The sequence below is a fragment of the Mytilus galloprovincialis genome, chromosome 4 (assembly GCF_965363235.1).
Source record: "Mytilus galloprovincialis chromosome 4, xbMytGall1.hap1.1, whole genome shotgun sequence".
NCBI lineage: Eukaryota > Metazoa > Mollusca > Bivalvia > Mytilida > Mytilidae > Mytilus > Mytilus galloprovincialis.
The window spans coordinates 50,774,408-50,792,186 of record NC_134841.1 but is presented as its reverse complement, the minus strand read 5'-3'; the positions used below and the strand labels follow the sequence as shown (position 1 = coordinate 50,792,186).

The window sequence follows — 17,779 nt, the reverse complement described above, 5'->3', positions numbered from 1 at the left end:
TCGTAAAGTTTTGTTTTCAACCGACCCTCATTGTCAATTTCTAGATGTAAGTCAAGATATGAAGCCGACTTAACTGTATCTGTAGTATCCTTTATCTCCAATTCGATGGGATAGATGCGTTCCACATAGTCACCAAATTTTGAATTGTTTAGTGAAAGAACGTCATCTATATAGCGGAAAGTAGAGTTAAAGGATATTGCTAACTTCTTATCTTTCTTCCTAAGAAGTTCCTACAAGAAGTCAGCCTCATAATAATAAAGAAACAAGTCGGCAAGTAGAGGGGCACAGTTTGTTCCCATTGGGATACCGACAGTCTGTTGAAAAACACGTCCTCCAAACGTTACAAATATGTTGTCAATCAAGAAATCAAGCATCTTGATAATATCGGTTTCAGAGATTTTTTTGTTTGAATCAGAGTGATTCTTTACAAAGTATGATTTATCCCTCCCTAAGACAAGATACTTGTATCTACGTTGGCCATTCTTTTTTATGAAGCAAAGTAATACCAACTCTTTCAATTTGTCTTTTAGTTTGGAATGTGGAATACTTGTGCATTTATGACCTTAATAGAAGATACTCAAATTATTGTAAAGATCACACTTTTTGTCCTTTTTAATACAATATGACATCATAAAGGTTGTTATTTACCTAATACGTAAAAGCTATATCATTGAAAGGGGCTTGAAACAAAATATTCATCAAATGATCGCCGTATTAAAATACAGCAATGCACTGTGGTTGTAGTGATCCATAGACAATAACTGTTTAGGGTCTTTAAATATCAGCTGTATTTGTACGAGGCTAAGAAACAGGTGTAATGCGAGCTTTAGCAATATATAACTCCGCTGTTTAGAACCGAGTACAAATACAGTTGATATTTAAAGACACTAAACAGTTATTGTCCTCATCCTGCAATTAATTTTGTTTATCGCTTTTGTTTTAAAAGGCAGAAAAACTCACATTTATTTTATTTATTTTTGATTTATTCTCCTTTGAGGCCCGTGTAGTAATATTAAAATCACACATTCAGAACACATTGTCCAATTTCAAACAAAAGTATGCGATTTGTCCTACGCTTCGAAATGTTGAACTGAACATGCATGCTGAAATTGACATTCATGATAGCTGCATGGTTGTTTTAATTTTGTGTTAAACATGTACACACTCAATTGTTCACTCCATGATTTTGCGCTGTAGAAAATGGATTAATTCTGCTGTTCATGTTTATCAATTAGCAGAAAATGTGTATAATTCAAATTGCTTTATTGAAATGCTTGAAACAAACATAGCGCAATTTAAGCTATAGTTCACCTAAGGTCAAGCTAAACGTCATTAGAATGCGACTGCAATTCACATTCTGAGGTAACGCAGGTTCATACAACACTAGTCCGGCAGTGAATGGAGCTTTAAAGCGATATCTGTATAGTATACAGAATCAGCCTAGCGATATCTGTTGGACTGTATCTGTATAATAAGACATCCAATTGCAGGATAATTCAAGATTTATCATTGTTCCTGATATAGGTGTTGGTTTTTAAATCAACTGTTTATATTTGTAAGCACTAAAATTTTGTCATAACTGATAAATTTGTTTTGTTATATTGATCAATGCGCAAATGACCAGAGATATCTTGCTTTAGGACTGCTGATTGTATAATATTATGAATATTTACTAGGAAGGTTCTCACATTATTTAAAAATGATGTCAATTCTTCGTGTAAGATTTCAATAAAAATATCAAATCTTTAAGTAAGATCTTTATAAAAATGTTGAATCTCTAAAAATAAAGCTGTTCAAATATTTAGCGTCAAGTATCAATGAAGATAAATTAATTGTGACGTGCGCATCTAACACTATAACATGAGTATCTTTTCTACCACTGAGTGAATGCCGATGTAATCACCAAAAGCCCAGTAGGCAGTACTTCGGTATTGGCATGAAAACACGAATATAACTTTATTGAAATTGGCTGTTATAAAATTTATAAAATTAGTTTGAATGAAGGAGTCTATCTTCTTCATGCATAGCTCGGATACTTTGTTCGGATTTTGGTTTACTGCCTTTAATAGGCCCAGGTTTTTTTTCTTTAAACTTTGTATTAGTGTTTTGGTTTTCAAATGTAATGGCCTCGAGCATCACTGAAGAGATATTAACTGTCGAATGCGCATCTGGTGCAATCGAATCAATACCATTGATTTATGTTAACAAATTCCTCAACAGAATAAATATTTTTATTGATAAATCAAATGTGCAATATATTCTTAAATCTGTGTTTGCTAACTTGTTATTTTTCTATCGTAGGTTACTCTGAGTGGTTTTTAAAAAATATCTTAAACAAAAATACTTACTCAAAATATTCTTGAGATGGGAGAATTCTTTTAATATCATTTTCTTTTGCAAGTGTTTCATTGAACATTCCCCGGAGGATACCGTTGTCATCATAACAAGTTCCAAGTGTTGTATTTAGACTCCAATTCATACTTGCGCATCCTGCTTCATCTGTTATATTCACATTATCCAAACATACTGTAAAAAGGTACTATGGTAAACAGTACTTGAAAGAGGTGAGTACGAAAAAAATTCAAACAAAAATGTTTATTCTTTTATAAAACATTAACTAAACTTAATTGACATTTTTTTTTAAATTCGTCTACAAAATGTTTGTTAAAAATTATATGTAATTACTCTTGATTCTTCCATTTAAAAGATGTACAATATTTAGAAGTCATCGGATTCATTTTTGCTGTTTAAAACAATTAACAGTTCAGTATGAAGGATGTATGAAACAAAAAAAGAAGCTCTAAGGAGCTTGTGTCGCTCACGTAGTTCTATGTCCATCTTTCACAATGAATTATCTCCAACATTGTGGACAAGAAAAGAATTCTTGGCAAACTTTTCCTCCGATTTCACTCAAATTCTCATATTTTATTTAAAACATACTAAAAAATGTATCCAAAGTATACAAAAAAAAATCCAAGGCATGGGATTGGTATCATGTATCATCATTTCGTGTGTATTTTAGTCTGGATACCATCTTATTAACGATCAAGTTGAACTCCGAACACTGCCGACGGTAATCTAAGCAATATAATCATAGATATACACATAAATACATAGCGAACTGCAATTGTATTCCTCTAGGTCTGTTTAATTAAATATTATAGGCTAAAAATATGTGATTATCATCATTTTTACCTGTATAAGAATGATAACTGTACACGCATAATTCATGCGTAATACATCTCTAGCTAAAGGGTTAAATTGAAGTGCACATGAATACGGATTCAATGAGTTGGAATTATTCCCTGCAAAAATGAAGTAATTGACCATTTCGGCCATTTATCTTAATTGTAGGTCTTGTCTGTTTTGCTAATATAAAAAAGAAGATGTGGTATGATTGCCAATGAGACAACTATCTACAAAAGACCAAAATGACACAGACATTAAAAACTATAGGTCACCGTACGGCCGTAGTTTTTATCTTTCTATTATTATCATTATATGTTTTCCTATATAAGCCAAAACCAATAGAATTGGGAAAATCGTTTTAAAGGGCCTATAACTCTGATAAAGGCTCGTTAGACGATTTCAACAATGTTTGCCATATTTGTAGATCTTGTCATGATGATTTTTGCGGTTTTCAATTTACCACATCTAGTATAGTATGTTTTATATTTGGCAAACAAAAGAAGTTAGTAAAACTTGTTATTAAAGGACAATAACTCTAATAAGGAGTTGGTCTGACAATGTCAACAACTTGACATATTTGTAGGTATTATCTTGCTGATCAAGTTTGATATTTAAAATTTCTCTGTGTCTATTGTTTTCAAGATTATTGGAAAAAATGTTAAAAAAAAATGATAGAAATTGCCATTCTAGGACAATAGCTCCTTTCAGAAGTCTTTTGACAGTTTTGTTGCAAATAGAAAATAGGTTGATCTGATCTTTCAGAATATTTCTGCCCCTGTTAGATTTTGTTTATTCTTTTGTTTGTTGATGTGGTTCATAAATGTTTCACGTTTCTCGTTTTTGTTATATAAATTATACCGTTGGTTTTCCCGTTTGAATAGTTTTACACTAGTAACTTTTTGGGGCCCTTTATAGCTTGCTGTTTGATGTGAGCCAAGGCTCCGTGTTGAAGACCGTACCTTGACCTATAATGTTTAACTTTTATAAATTGTGACGTGGATGGAGAGTTGTCTCATTGGTACTCATACCACATCTTCCTATATCTTTGTAAAACACAATTTGACAAGAATCAGGTAAAAGATTACGGTAATCTTTAAATGAAATATACACTCCAACTAGCAAACAAACAATGAAACGCTTAAACCAAATTCAATGTGAAAGCGAACTACATTTTATGTTTCATAACATTGCGTTACAATATAAGAATAGATATAGAATTTGACTTTGATTCCCTCGTTTATAACTCTTGGACGTTAAAGTAAAGAAATAATCGAAATCGAACCTTTAATTTATGTTAATGGAACCTTTGTCATATATTTTATGTAAATTGGAGTTTGATAAGACAGTCTTCACAGAAATTTGATTTGTATTTAATGTTTGAAATTGTAGACGTTTCTATATACTAGTACTTACATGCTGTTGACCAACTTTTTCCAATACAAGTTTCCCATGGTAACTCTGAGGTGAAAGAGGCAAACAAGTAGTAAATGGCCCATGCTATAATCATGTTGTAATAAATTGCTACCAACGCAGATACAGCAACCATGCCATAACCAATACCTGAAATCAAAACAGTCTTTTTCAAAAATAATGATAAGGTTGTAAGCAAACACATCATTGCCAAATCTAAAAAAATAAATATACTACATAAATTTAATTTCAACATGTATCAATCTAACCCGAATCTGATAAATCAAAACTGTTCAAAATACATTTCAGTCTGATACTTTTTCACTCTTTGAACTAAAGGTTGAAACCTCAATGTATGGCACTGGACTGAAACCTTAATGTTTCGAACATATTATATCATAATGTATGAAACAAATTCGAACTATCAATATGTAAACTTTTTTATGAAACCTTATGAAAAAATTTGTCTTTAACTGTCGGAACAGCATGGTATAGCAGCACTAAGGCATGGTATATCAGCAAACACTCATTACAATAGTGAGATATGTCCAACCCTGTTTGGACAATTTGTACCGAACCACCTGTCTCAGCATATCTCTATCCTGTCAGCAGGTTTCGAACACTTTACTACACTTAAACAAAACCCTCTGCCGGCTGTAAACCATTTTCTTTCCAATGTTCGCTGTCTACTGTCTTCGGTACAAATGACAACTTTAACTAACTCATGGAAGTGTTTAACGACCTTGACTGGTTTTATAGTCCTCGCAAGGTAGGCTCGTTTGGTTAGCGTATATATATTTTCATGCGTGATGATGGAAAGTTGGAAAGGACGGCCGCCATTTTGGTTTTGGTAAGTTCTTTTTGGTATGTTGACTAATTTGGTGTTGTTTACTGCCTTCAAAACGGCTGCTTTCAGAGCCAGGTTGGTCAGCTTGGCAGCCCGCTAACCAGATTAATAAAGTACTGGTCAATGAGTCCTGGGTATAGTCATAACGATGACAGGAAGCATTATCAGGACCAAAGTTGTAAGACAGTGACATTGGGATTTACGTAGAAACTAAACGTTTACTGTACAGCGTTGATTTTTGTTTTGCATAAAAAGAAGTAAGTCGTTGATCCATCTATCATTAAGCCCTCAACGTAGATAGTGGGCAAAGAGCAGCTGACCAAGCACGTCCTTTCAGTTGTAATGACCGAGACGTGACTGTTGGAATGACAAAATTAACTACTACTGAAAATTCATAAAGATATCAGACAAAACATGTAAGTATAGAAATATCATAACATTCTCAAGCTGTTAATTCGTAACAGTGTTAAGAAGTAATTTGACATAACTATTCTATCTAATAAATTTTTTGGTTTGCAGTAACCGATACTTTTAAGGTTTTTTTTATGAATAACGTACACATATGTACGGGATTTAATCGCCAAACGATACATTAATTCTACGTTTCAAAGGAAAGACGTAAATAATAATCTTATCATTCACTGTAAGGTATTCAAGATTGAAGGAGAGATTCTTTAAAACAAAAGTTCGCCGATTAGTTGAAAGATTTTATAATAAATCAATAATCAAATATCTTTCTTGTTTGCATGGGTGACTTAAAAACATCACCAATTGACCTACCTGTAAACAGTGGAGCAAATTTCCAACATGTCACTGGCCCACAGCTACTGTACTGTCCAAGTGATAATTCCATAAAAAAGATTGGTATACCAACAATACCCAAGCATATGCAATATGGAATGAAAAAAGCTCCTGAAAAAGTATAATAATATTCATTTAATTAACTTTTTTCACGTTTTTATTTTATAAACTCTTCCCGTTGTATGCTGTACTTATTTATTTACATTATGTAGTTATCAATACGATTCGATAAAAAAGTAGGGTAACTTTAAGTAAAAGTGGTGGCAGTTGGGTATTCTATTGTAACTTAACACAAAACTGAGTGGTAGCTGAGTTGCCATCATTTATGTTGTTCGGTTTCAGAGTGTAAGAGTGCAAACAAACCAGTGTCACTCAGTTGGGTTGCAACCGTTTATGATAATAATGTAAGGTGTTCCCAAGTTAAGTAGTAATCTTACAACAAATCTTCAAATATTAAATTGTAGCACAAATTGGTTTTTTATGGGTACCTTACAAAACAAAGGTTTCACCAAATTTGAACTCGGTTAACGTTAAAAATTGTCTATCAGTTTTTTTTTCAATTTCTACAGATCAACTATTGTGAAATATAATTTAAAGAATATGAGAAGTAAAAAAAAATAAACCGTATCTCACAGTTGAAAGAAACTATTTCAAATATAACGTTAATTAAGTTACCCCCTTATGAAACCAAGTTTGAACTATATTCCTTAAGTAGCCAGGGCTTTTAACATTTTGCCAGATAATTTTTATATTTGCAATCGACTTTGATTGTTCGTTGATTTCTACTAGTTAAGGATGAACCACAGTTTTGCTAAAGATTAATATATATGTGAATAGTTATCAAAGGTACCAGGATTCTAATTTAATAACTAGACGTGCGTTTCGTCTACAAAAGACTCATCAGTGACGCTCACACTTTGTTTTTTTATTAAGAAGTAATGGTTACTCTGGTAATGGGTATCACTTGCGCAGAAATATTCATATGTATCCAAACAGATGCATTTACGAAATCTTTCAAAAAAACTTTTAAAATCGAAATCTTTCACAAAAACTATGAAAAGTTTTCATCCTATGTTAAACTTAAAACTAATTATAATATTGATTTTTTTTACATATGATTTAATACTGTAGTTACCTCCTCCATTTTTATATGCTAGATATGGAAATCTCCACACATTGCCTAAACCCACTGCATAGCCAAGACATGACAGAAAGAAATCAAATCGTCCAGACCAGTTCCCTCTTTCTTTGTTTTCTTCAACCAGGGAAAAGAACTATAAAAAAGGGCATACCATTATAAGATATCACTTAAAATATAATATTTAATTTAGTATATAATGAATTGTACTGCTATTCCAAACCTCCCGATTGCTTTGGTGCAGCGTTCAAACAAAACATAGTCAAGTCGGTTGTTCGTGTTACAACTGGGGTCATTGCTATTGAGAACAATGCACAACTTAGAGAGTTGTCTAAAGTCCCCAATTAATCAAAGTCTCCTATTCATTATCAGGAAACATAATTTCATATAAAGGGAAGGGGCTGTTTGAATCTTTCCAGAAAACAAGTATAGCTAGAGGAACTTGTACATAAACTGTAAACCTTATGTGAATTATAACAACTATTCTCTGATACATTCAGAAATGCATTTAAAACTCTACTTTTCACCTTTTTAAGAAGCCTATGGCTATGGAAGCTTTATTCTCTTTACACGACCACATTTTTTCCCAGCAGACAGAGCCCCTTTCTATATTGTTTTTCCCCTGCTCAATTCATTGTACTGCATAATGATAATATTTATAATTCAGATTCAAACTTAGATTCCGACTTATATGTACACCTTCAGCATTCACGCCATAGCAAACTTTAGAAAATCCCAAATACGTGTTTCCATAGGTACATATACTAGTATTGCATGTAGCACAAAAATACAATACCAATCTCCTTTCTTTATAATGTCTGAGGAATATTTAAACTTTAATGATTGTATACATAGGCAGCTACTCTCTAAACTTATAATTACATACCACTCCCTTGCCTTTAATATCGATAGATACAGAACTATTCCAAGAGCATACAGATTATGTAAAAAAAAAATGCGCAGTCCTACAGATGACGAATTTTCAATTTCATATCATTTTTGTATTTTGACATTAACATATATATAGCATTGCATTCAATTTCTCTGTTTATCTAAAAGACTACGTACCATTATTTCAACACACTAATGATTTTAATCAACTTAAACACATGCGTAAAACCATCCCCTTATCGTCTTTGTCATATTGGGTCTTCATTAATCAGAACTGAGTTAGTCAGACAAGTTTATAATCATGTTTTTTTTACATAAATTTGTACATTAAACTCTTTCTTAAAATATGTTGCTTGTATTGTATTGTATTGTATTGTATCATTGTTTCTCTTTTGCCTTATGTGTGCAATTTCGCAATAACGATATGTTATAGATATTGACCAAGCAAGTCGGTATATTGGATTTAATCTGCACAGCTCGTGTGACCCTAATTAACCCGAACGACGTAGCTGTGCAAACTAAATTCAATATACCGATTTGATTGGCCAATAACTGTTTTAACACATGACGCAAACAATTTACGTGGACGTTTAAGAAATAGGGACGATATTTCGCAATCCACGGATCCTAGGAAAGTTTCTTGTAGGGTAAAGAAACAGGCAAAATACGACTTTGGTAAGTTTTGAATTGATATTTGTTTTTTTATTAAGACTTATTCTAAAATTGCGATTTAATGGTAGATTTTTTTTATCGTTTCTGTTAAATTTATTCACAATTTTTATTTAATTAGTGACGATTAAGACTTTGACAAAATCTATTACAGGGGCGGATCCAGCCATTTTAAAATGGGGGTCCCAAACCGGAGTAAAAGGGGGGTTCCAACTATATGCTCTCACTCAAATGCATTGATCGTCCAAAAGAGGGGGAGGTACCAACCCCCGACGCCCTTCTGAATCCGCCACTGCAAATTGTATTTTTCAAAAGGGTGTATGAAAAAAAATCATGACTGAAAGGGTTACTGAGTTTGGATTAATTGAGTTTGAATTTCTTTCCCTAAATGATATGCGTAGAGAAAGCTGTATATTACCCAAATTTAAAATGTTAAATAAACAGAAAATATGTTTCTCTTTCCAATCTTTTATTCCCCAACCCCACAAATTTCTGTTTGTCTACTGTATTAATTTTTAAGATACGTCCATCTAAATGAAGTCTGATTGATCTCAGCTAATCCCCCATCCCTGTTTTGAAACAAACTTAAATATGATCCTCATTAAATTTGATCCAAAAGTAGGCATTTTATAGGAATAGATATTCAAAAAGTTGTTATAAAGTCCATTGAGTTTAAAACTAATCTAAATCAGATTTCTGTTATTCGGATATTCTTAGATACCATTCTTTTTTGGCAGAAATTACCAAAAAAAGGAATGAGAAACCTTTCGTGTTTCCTATTTTGAAACTACGATGTTTGTACAAGTCGTAATTTTAAGGCAGATGGCGGATTCGGGGTGGGTGGCGAATAGGTCGTTCACCCTTGGATTGGACAAAGTATCGAGTTTTAGCATATTAAAATCGTCAATATTGTTTTTAGTCTCGCTTCACTCGGTGATATTTTTTTTTAATTTTGTAGAATAACGCTCCTTTCAAAATTCAGGAACCGCCGCTAAAGTTAAAAATAGATTTAAACAAGGCAGTATATCTGAGGTAGTTAATGCACACCTTTGCTGTGCATTATCCAGATTATAGCACAGTAAGAACAAAGAGATTTTACCCATATCATGTGTTAAATAGATTTAACACTAGATATCAAACTTCTTAAACCTCCGGATAAAGAATTACACGGCGTAATGCATAATTAGCCTGGTATCTGATTACTTTTTTTAATACCTGGTATCTGATTTAATACCTGGTATCTGATTACTTTTTTTTTACACCTGGTTTGTCTAGATCATTAACAAAACATCTTTCTAGATTTCATTCTAACATTGTTCTACAGTAATTTAATGCCTAAAGATTACCGAAATTATACAGATTTAAACAAAATCTTAGTATTTATCCAAAATATATGAGATGGGAATTGTTGACCTATATCAATACTATGTAAGAAGGAAAGCTATTTTATGTATTTTGGTTACAAATGATTACGAAAAAAACAACCTCGCCAATTGTCAGTAAAAAAAAAGATAATAATCTTGCGGGTATACTTGAAGGTATTTTTAAACTCCTGTTTTCTTATCGTAGGTCATATAGGTTTTAAGAATGATTCTGATAACAAACATGTAATCATTTTTTTTTGTCGAAAATTAAAAAAGAAAAATACTTGTTTCTAAAGAAAAACGAAAGGTAATTTGTTCAGTAAAATGATTAAATAATCAATCGAAATCGAAAATAACAGCACAGCAATATTGACAATGCATGCTCGAGGCAATTCAGAATATAGTTTGTCAATTTGGGATTACAAACGAAATTGAATATACTTACACTATCCTGATCTTTTTTCTGAAAGAATAAAACATATTAAATAAACAATAATAGGCTTAATGCGAAGATTTTTTGTTGAGCCTGGAAAGTTACTTAAGAAAAAAACAGTTACATATTTCATGACGAGACAATACATCAATTTCAAATCTTTTACCAGAGTTGATATTCGAACATGTATCGTCACCTGATTCAAGCTGGTAGTCAATCTAAGCAGCCAATCAGACTAGCAACCAATTCCCCCTCATCAGCCAATCAAACTAGCAACCCATTCCCCTGGCAGCCAATCAAACTAGCAACCATTCCCCACAGCAGCCAATCGAACTAGCAACCATTCCCCACAGTAGCCAATCAAACTAGCAACCAATTCCCCACAGTAGCCAATCAAACTAGTAATCAATTCTCCACAGTAACCAATCAAACTAGCAACCAATTCCCCCTCAGCAGCCAATCAAACTAGCAACCCATTCCCCTAGCAGCCAATCAAACTAGCAACCTATTCCCCACAGCAGCCAATCAAACTAGCAACCTTTTCCCCACAGTAGCCAATCAAACTAGCAACCGATTCCCCACAGTAGCCAATCAAACTAGCAACCAATTCCCCACAGTAGCCAATCAAACTAGCAACCGATTCCCCACAGTAGCCAATCAAACTAGCAACCAATTCCCCACAGTAGCCAATCAAACTAGCAACCAATTCCCCACAGTAGCCAATCAAACTAGCAACCAATTCCCCACAGTAGCCAATCAAACAAGCAACCAATTCCCCACAGTAGCCAATCAAACAAGCAACCAATTCCCCACAGTAGCCAATCAAACTAGCAACCAATTCCCCACAGTAGCCAATCAAACTAGCAACCAATTCCCCTCAGCAGCCAATCAAACTAGCAACCTATTCCCCACAGTAGCCAATCAAACTAGCAACCGATTCCCCACAGTAGCCAATCAAACTAGCAACCAATTCCCCACAGTAGCCAATCAAACTAGCAACCTATTCCCCACAGTAGCCAATCAAACTAGCAACCAATTCCCCACAGTAGCCAATCAAACTAGCAACCAATTCCCCACAGTAGCCAATCAAACTAGCAACCGATCCCCCCCCCCCCCCCCCAGCAGTTGTCCTTTGACAACGAAATTCAACATTTTCACGTATTGTCATGATTCTCATAAGCCGATGAAAATACGTTTTATATACAAAACTATATATCATAATACCTTATGATGAGCCTATATTGACTTATTCTTGTTAACACAAGAATCCATGCTAATCGCTCACATTGTTGCTTTACTAGGTAAGTACCTCAAGTTAAAAGTTAAATATTATTGAAATTTATGAATTTTTGAAAGAAAATATAGGTAATGCTTAATTTCCTGCTTATAATCATATTTTTTCTGTTAACAGTATGTGAAGATACGGATTTTTGTTATCGTATCAAGATGAACCTTATTTTCATATTTGGTTTTGACAATGCGGAAGGCAATTTAAAGCCATGTCAAATTTTCATTGAAATATTTGGGTGGAGTTTGTGACCAGCAAATGCGAATTCAAATATATCCAACATATATTTTCGTTTTTTTCTAGCTAATTATATAATAAATGAAAGGATTTCGCTATCCTATTGAATTGTTCATACAATCAATCATGTATAAAAAGTAACCATGCGCACCTGGCGGCAACTCCTATGATTTAATATCTTACCTTCATAACACATTTCAAAATTTGTTCATTCTGTTTTTCTACCCTAGACAATCGTTGATCCAATGCTTGGACGTCTGGATTCGCCATTTATATCCTACTACTGTTAAAAGCAATATCAAAGAGTTGGCAATACGGACGCGAAGTCACTTCATTACAATTTGGGTAAAAAGAAACATGCATCAACTTAAACAGCCTTTCTTTATTAATATCAAAACAAAAAATCGCATGACTTGATACCAACAAAGCATAACAAAATCTTTTTTAAACCAGTCTTTTTTAAAAATTTACCTTTTAATACCCACCATATAGTATCACTTAACGACATAAGATACATATATATGGAAAAAGTAGGACATAAATATTTAATCTCCGCCAATGTAAACAGAAGTAGTTATACAAAATATTACTTTCAAAATAGGTTGTATGATTTAATTCCTCCATGTCATGCTCTATGCACATTTAATTTAATTTTATCGGGAAAGGGTTTATGCCATTATGCTTTACTTAAATGATTGTTAAATATCAGCTACAACAATGTTTAGCTGCCGTCTTTGTTTGGTTTCACTATGAGTATATTTAATTCAGTTATGGCCACGTTAACCAGTTATGAAAGTTTTGGTTGCACACCTAATTTGCACGCCTGCATGGTAAACCATCTAATCTCAACCAGAGTGAGGCGGAGGCGGATTTGCAAATGAGTGTTTTGCAAATTAAAAGTGTCCAGTGTTAGATGGTTAAGCGAGAAAAACAAAATTGTTCCAGAATATCCCAAATAATAACCGTAATACCAGGGTTCTATGTTGTACACAGTGACAGCCAACCTGTACCAAACACTAAACATAGCAGCGTCGTTTATCTAATATTGAGTTTTAATGTCCAAGACTGACTGTCATAGAGGAGACACTACTTTAAATAGTGCTGACCGTTCATAGATTGAATTAAGTTAGCCATTGCTTTTAATATCAAATCTACATTTTGTACATATTGGCCAACGTACTATAAGTGCTTGATGTACATGTGTATACGATATGAACATTCCTGTAAATTAATTATGTGAATGTGCAAAGTTACATTGCAGGATTTCCTTTAAACATTTTAACTTTGAAATAAATTCTACTTGAATACATTCACATTATGAATAAAACAGCTTAAAATTGAAAGGCCAAATCTCAGAAAATAACAGGAAGTCTAGAATAAACATCATCTGAAAAAGTTACATGTATATGTACATGAACATGCATATTGCTATTTTACAGTGGTGAAAGAAGTTCTCTTTCGATCTTCTTTGTCACATTCCTTTCATATTCATTTAAATATATATGCCATGTTGATATATACATGTCCAACACAAATGCCCAAGGTACTTAAAAGACGTTTCGGACGGACGGACGTACGCATTCACGAACAGACTAGGAAACATAATGCCTAAAAATAGGGCATAAAAATACATATTGCAGGTGGTTTTAAAACTCTTTTTTAAACATCTGTGTTGTCTGCTGTAGAAGACTTAATTTGTATGATCATTGACTTGAACATATATTTTTACACAGAAATTTTACACAATATATTACTATGTCCTTTAAGCACCTGCCCTTGGTGGCTCCTGTATTTGGATAACTACATATTTATCTTATTTATGTGCTTCAGCCACAAGGATGACTATAATATAGTAATTCTTTTTTAAGTATTAGTTTATGCTTGTGTTGTAACATGTTTAAATTTTTCAGATTTCTGTGAAGAGGCTTGAGTGTCCTTTAAGCACCAGTCCTTGGTGACTCCAGCATATGAACAACGATACTATTTGCTCATATGCATCAGCCACGAGTAAGGACTTACCTCAACGTTGTTTTTATAATGGATGTGATGCTGCTTCTGGTGCATCTGCATAATCAAATAATCAAATAATCAGATCCAATGACATTGAACAATCAAAGCCGGTAATCAACAGTAGAGCAAAAGAAGTCATGGAAATCTAATCTAGATGCGGTTATTGCTTTGTGTGAGCTTGGTGGTGAATGTGGATGTTAGATGTGTACATTTAACGGTGGGTGTTTGTTGATTGCATTTCTGTATTTCCGGAGAGATCAATCTTTCTTTATTATTTAATGCAGAAAAAAATACATGACAACAAACGTTTTTTTCTGATGTTAAAATCTCAGAAATATGGATAACTGATTAACAAACAAAAAAGGCGGGAATCGATTGATCTGCAAAAATAACGAGAAGAGTTGCGTCGACAAGTTAACTGTCACATGGTATGCATGTATCATGTCAGGCGAATCAACTATCAGTTAACTGTCACATGCTATGCATAAATCATGTCAGGCGAATCAACTCTCAATCAAGTTAAATGTCACATAACAAATAATTTCAACAGTAAAAACAAATAACAAAACATTGTCCAATTTGCAACAGGAGTGTACGAGTTGTCCTACGCTTCAGACTTGACTGCATGCTGAAATTGACATGGTTGTTAATGTAACAAAATCATACACATTCAAGTTTTGAAATCGATAGTTGTCATCGTAGAAATAAACTCATCATAGATACCAGGACTAAATTTTGTATATATACGCCAGACGCGCGTTTCGTCTACAAAAGACTCATCAGTGACTCTCGAATCCAAAAAAGTTAAAAGGCCAAATAAAGTATAAAGTTGAAGAGCATTGAGGACCAAAATTCCGAAAAGTTTTGCCAAATTCAGCTAAGGTAATCTATGCCTGAGTTAGAAAAGCCTTTGTATTTCAACGACTGCTGTTAATGTGTGTATGTTATCAGAAAATTGGTGTGATTATTATTGCTCTAAAAAAATGTTTGAAAACAAACAGAACGTATAAAAGTAATCGTTAATTCGTAATTGATACGTTATTGGAATGCGAATGCGATACACATTCTGATATGAGGTCATGCAGGTTCATACAATACTCAGTCCGGCAGTGGGCGGAGCTTTTAAGCAATATATCGTATAGTAGAACACCCAATTGCAGGATAAATAAAAATAAGAAACTGTAGTATGATTGCCAATGAGACAACTGTCTGCCAGAGAGCAAAAGATGTAGAAGTGTATAATAGTCTCAGAGTATGCGATTCTTTCGATATAATATTTTCGATACAAAAAAAAAAAAAAAAAAAAAAAAAAAAATAGTAGTACTTCTATTGGTTTTTGTTTCATAAAGCAATTTGTTCAGTCATGTAGCCAAAACCTGTCAATTTTAGTTGATTATAATAATGATAATTCATTTCCTTTATTCAACAGGATATCACATTTAGTCCAGACTAGTTACTTTATAAAAGCGGAATCATAAGGACTTGCATGATATTACAACATAGAGTAAATAAATCGATAATATAAATAATAATACAAGTAATAAACAATTATACTGTTACACTGCTATAAGAATTGAACAAAACTATTTTCAGTCTACAATTTTAAAATGTTCAATTGGGTAAACATATTTTTCAATACATTATTACCAGATATCAACAAGAAGCATTTATAGAATTCAGTTCCTGGTTTTGAACAAAAAGCATATTACCAGTACTTTGTCTGCCGATCTGGGTTTGGGCCATCTTCAGGTTTTTATAAGTTGGCGATCTGTTTAGAAATTATCCTTTAATAAATTGTTATACCTAAAGTACCAACGTACACACGGAGGTGTGGTTTTGTTTACACAAGTATTCCACATTCCAAACTAAAAGACAAATTGAAAGAGTTGGTATTGCTTTGTTTCATTAAAAAAAAAATGGCCAACGTAGATCAAGTATCTTGTCTTAAGGTAGCACAATACAAAGATTTTATAACTCCAACTCCCAAGTTTACAAATGCTGTAACTTTCTTAATAATGCTTGAAAATTTATAAAAGTGGTAGTTTTGGATAGCTAACAGATTACTCTTTCAAATAAATGCAATGTTAGTTTTATGCAACAATTATGTAACCAATTATAATGTTAACTGTGTCTAAAATATTTTTCACCAAATTTCCACTTTCAAATGAAATTAGCTTCTGCATAGGTATCCCTAGAGGGTTGATTTTATTATATGTTGTTCCTATGGCCATTATCTACAAAAGGGTGTCTCAGATTTCAGATAGAATGTATAGAACAAATTTTACACCTAATTAAACATTTATCTTCATTTATGTGGTTAGGATGTTTACACTAATTAGAGATTGATGAGAGAATGGAATACCATAGAGACAATCTGAGACACCCTTTGAAGCCAAAAATGTGTTAAGATTTCGTTAAAATTTTATGTATAGTTAAAGAGATGATAGAGCTAAATTCATTCAAGTGAACGGTTTAGTCACGTTTCTCCAACATTTGATAATTAGACTAAAACAACATAAGGGATTAGGGGGTCCTCATAAGGACTGGCATCGTGATAATTACCTGTAATTCAACTATATCAGGTCTTAACTAAAATAATGTAAAAAGGGATATTGTTAAAAAATATTTATATCAAAACATTAACAAACCATATATTTTTGGTCGAGTATAACCAGAAACGGTTACGTTATTATTTTCATCCGCCGTATTTGATTTACAAAATTAAAAAGGTTATTCAACAAAAAAATCCTTAAATAAACAAGGGAAATTCTAATCAAACTGAAAATTTCATAAAAAATTATGAAGAAATAATCTAGAAATTTTTTTTTTTAAAAGATATTTTTTTATTAAAAGTAACATGAAAAATCGAAATGTTCACTGACTGTACGTACCTCATTTTAGTAATGTATTCTATTACTTGATATATTTTTGTATTTGTGTTACATGTAGATGTTAAAATCTAAACCGATGCAAAACAGCCAAGTTTTATTTATGTAAAAAGTCACCAAAAGCGATTGTCTTCTAGTGCGAAGAACCATATATCTACCTAGTCGTTCTGTCTGTATATCACTAGAGCCGAACCCAGTTTTCGTGGTATGCTGTCTTAGCAGATGAAATAGTCAGTCGTATATCTGTCCACTTTTTCCACGAAAACGGAGCTGATACACATTGGGTACATCACTTCGCGTCGTGATCTATATAGTGTTTAACTGTGGGAACTGGCTTGGTGAATATTGTGCACTACTAGTATTTTCGATTTGTTACTTGAGCTTTGGTCAATTAATGCAAGTTGACTAAGAATTTTGAATAAAGTTACTGTATCGGTGATAATAAGCTGCGTTTTGTACTTTTATATAAGATTAATGACCCAAGATATATAAATTCTTAATAGCTCTCAAAATATAAAATGTTAATTTTAATTCAAGATCGCAACATTGTAATCTATAATACATTATTATGAAAAATAGAGAACAAAATTATGAAAAAAAAGCAAAAAATTGCT

At 32.8% G+C, this 17,779-nt stretch overlaps 2 protein-coding genes and 1 long non-coding RNA gene across 3 annotated transcripts in view; 2 read left to right on the top strand and 1 right to left on the bottom strand.

Annotated features, from left to right (window-relative positions):
• Nucleotides 1-12,657, bottom strand: part of LOC143072376 (sodium- and chloride-dependent neutral and basic amino acid transporter B(0+)-like) — a 35,217-nt gene extending 22,560 nt beyond the window's left edge. Inside the window, exons 1-6 of the mRNA XM_076247274.1 lie at nt 12,451-12,657; nt 10,755-10,772; nt 7,383-7,521; nt 6,227-6,358; nt 4,603-4,749; nt 2,349-2,526 (exon numbers count right to left, since the gene is read on the bottom strand). Coding sequence (XP_076103389.1) covers nt 2,349-2,526; nt 4,603-4,749; nt 6,227-6,358; nt 7,383-7,521; nt 10,755-10,772; nt 12,451-12,537 — 701 coding nt within the window. The 5' untranslated portion in view covers nt 12,538-12,657. The remainder of the gene's footprint in view (nt 1-2,348; nt 2,527-4,602; nt 4,750-6,226; nt 6,359-7,382; nt 7,522-10,754; nt 10,773-12,450) is intronic.
• The window catches only part of LOC143072380 (uncharacterized), a 230,978-nt gene that overhangs the window by 69,764 nt on the left and 143,435 nt on the right, over nt 1-17,779 (top strand). The gene's annotated exons all lie outside the window — the stretch shown is intronic.
• LOC143072375 (uncharacterized) lies at nt 14,092-15,863 on the top strand. The gene is made up of 2 exons (XR_012977155.1): nt 14,092-14,494; nt 15,707-15,863. It is a non-coding gene; the product is annotated as an uncharacterized LOC143072375 (long non-coding RNA).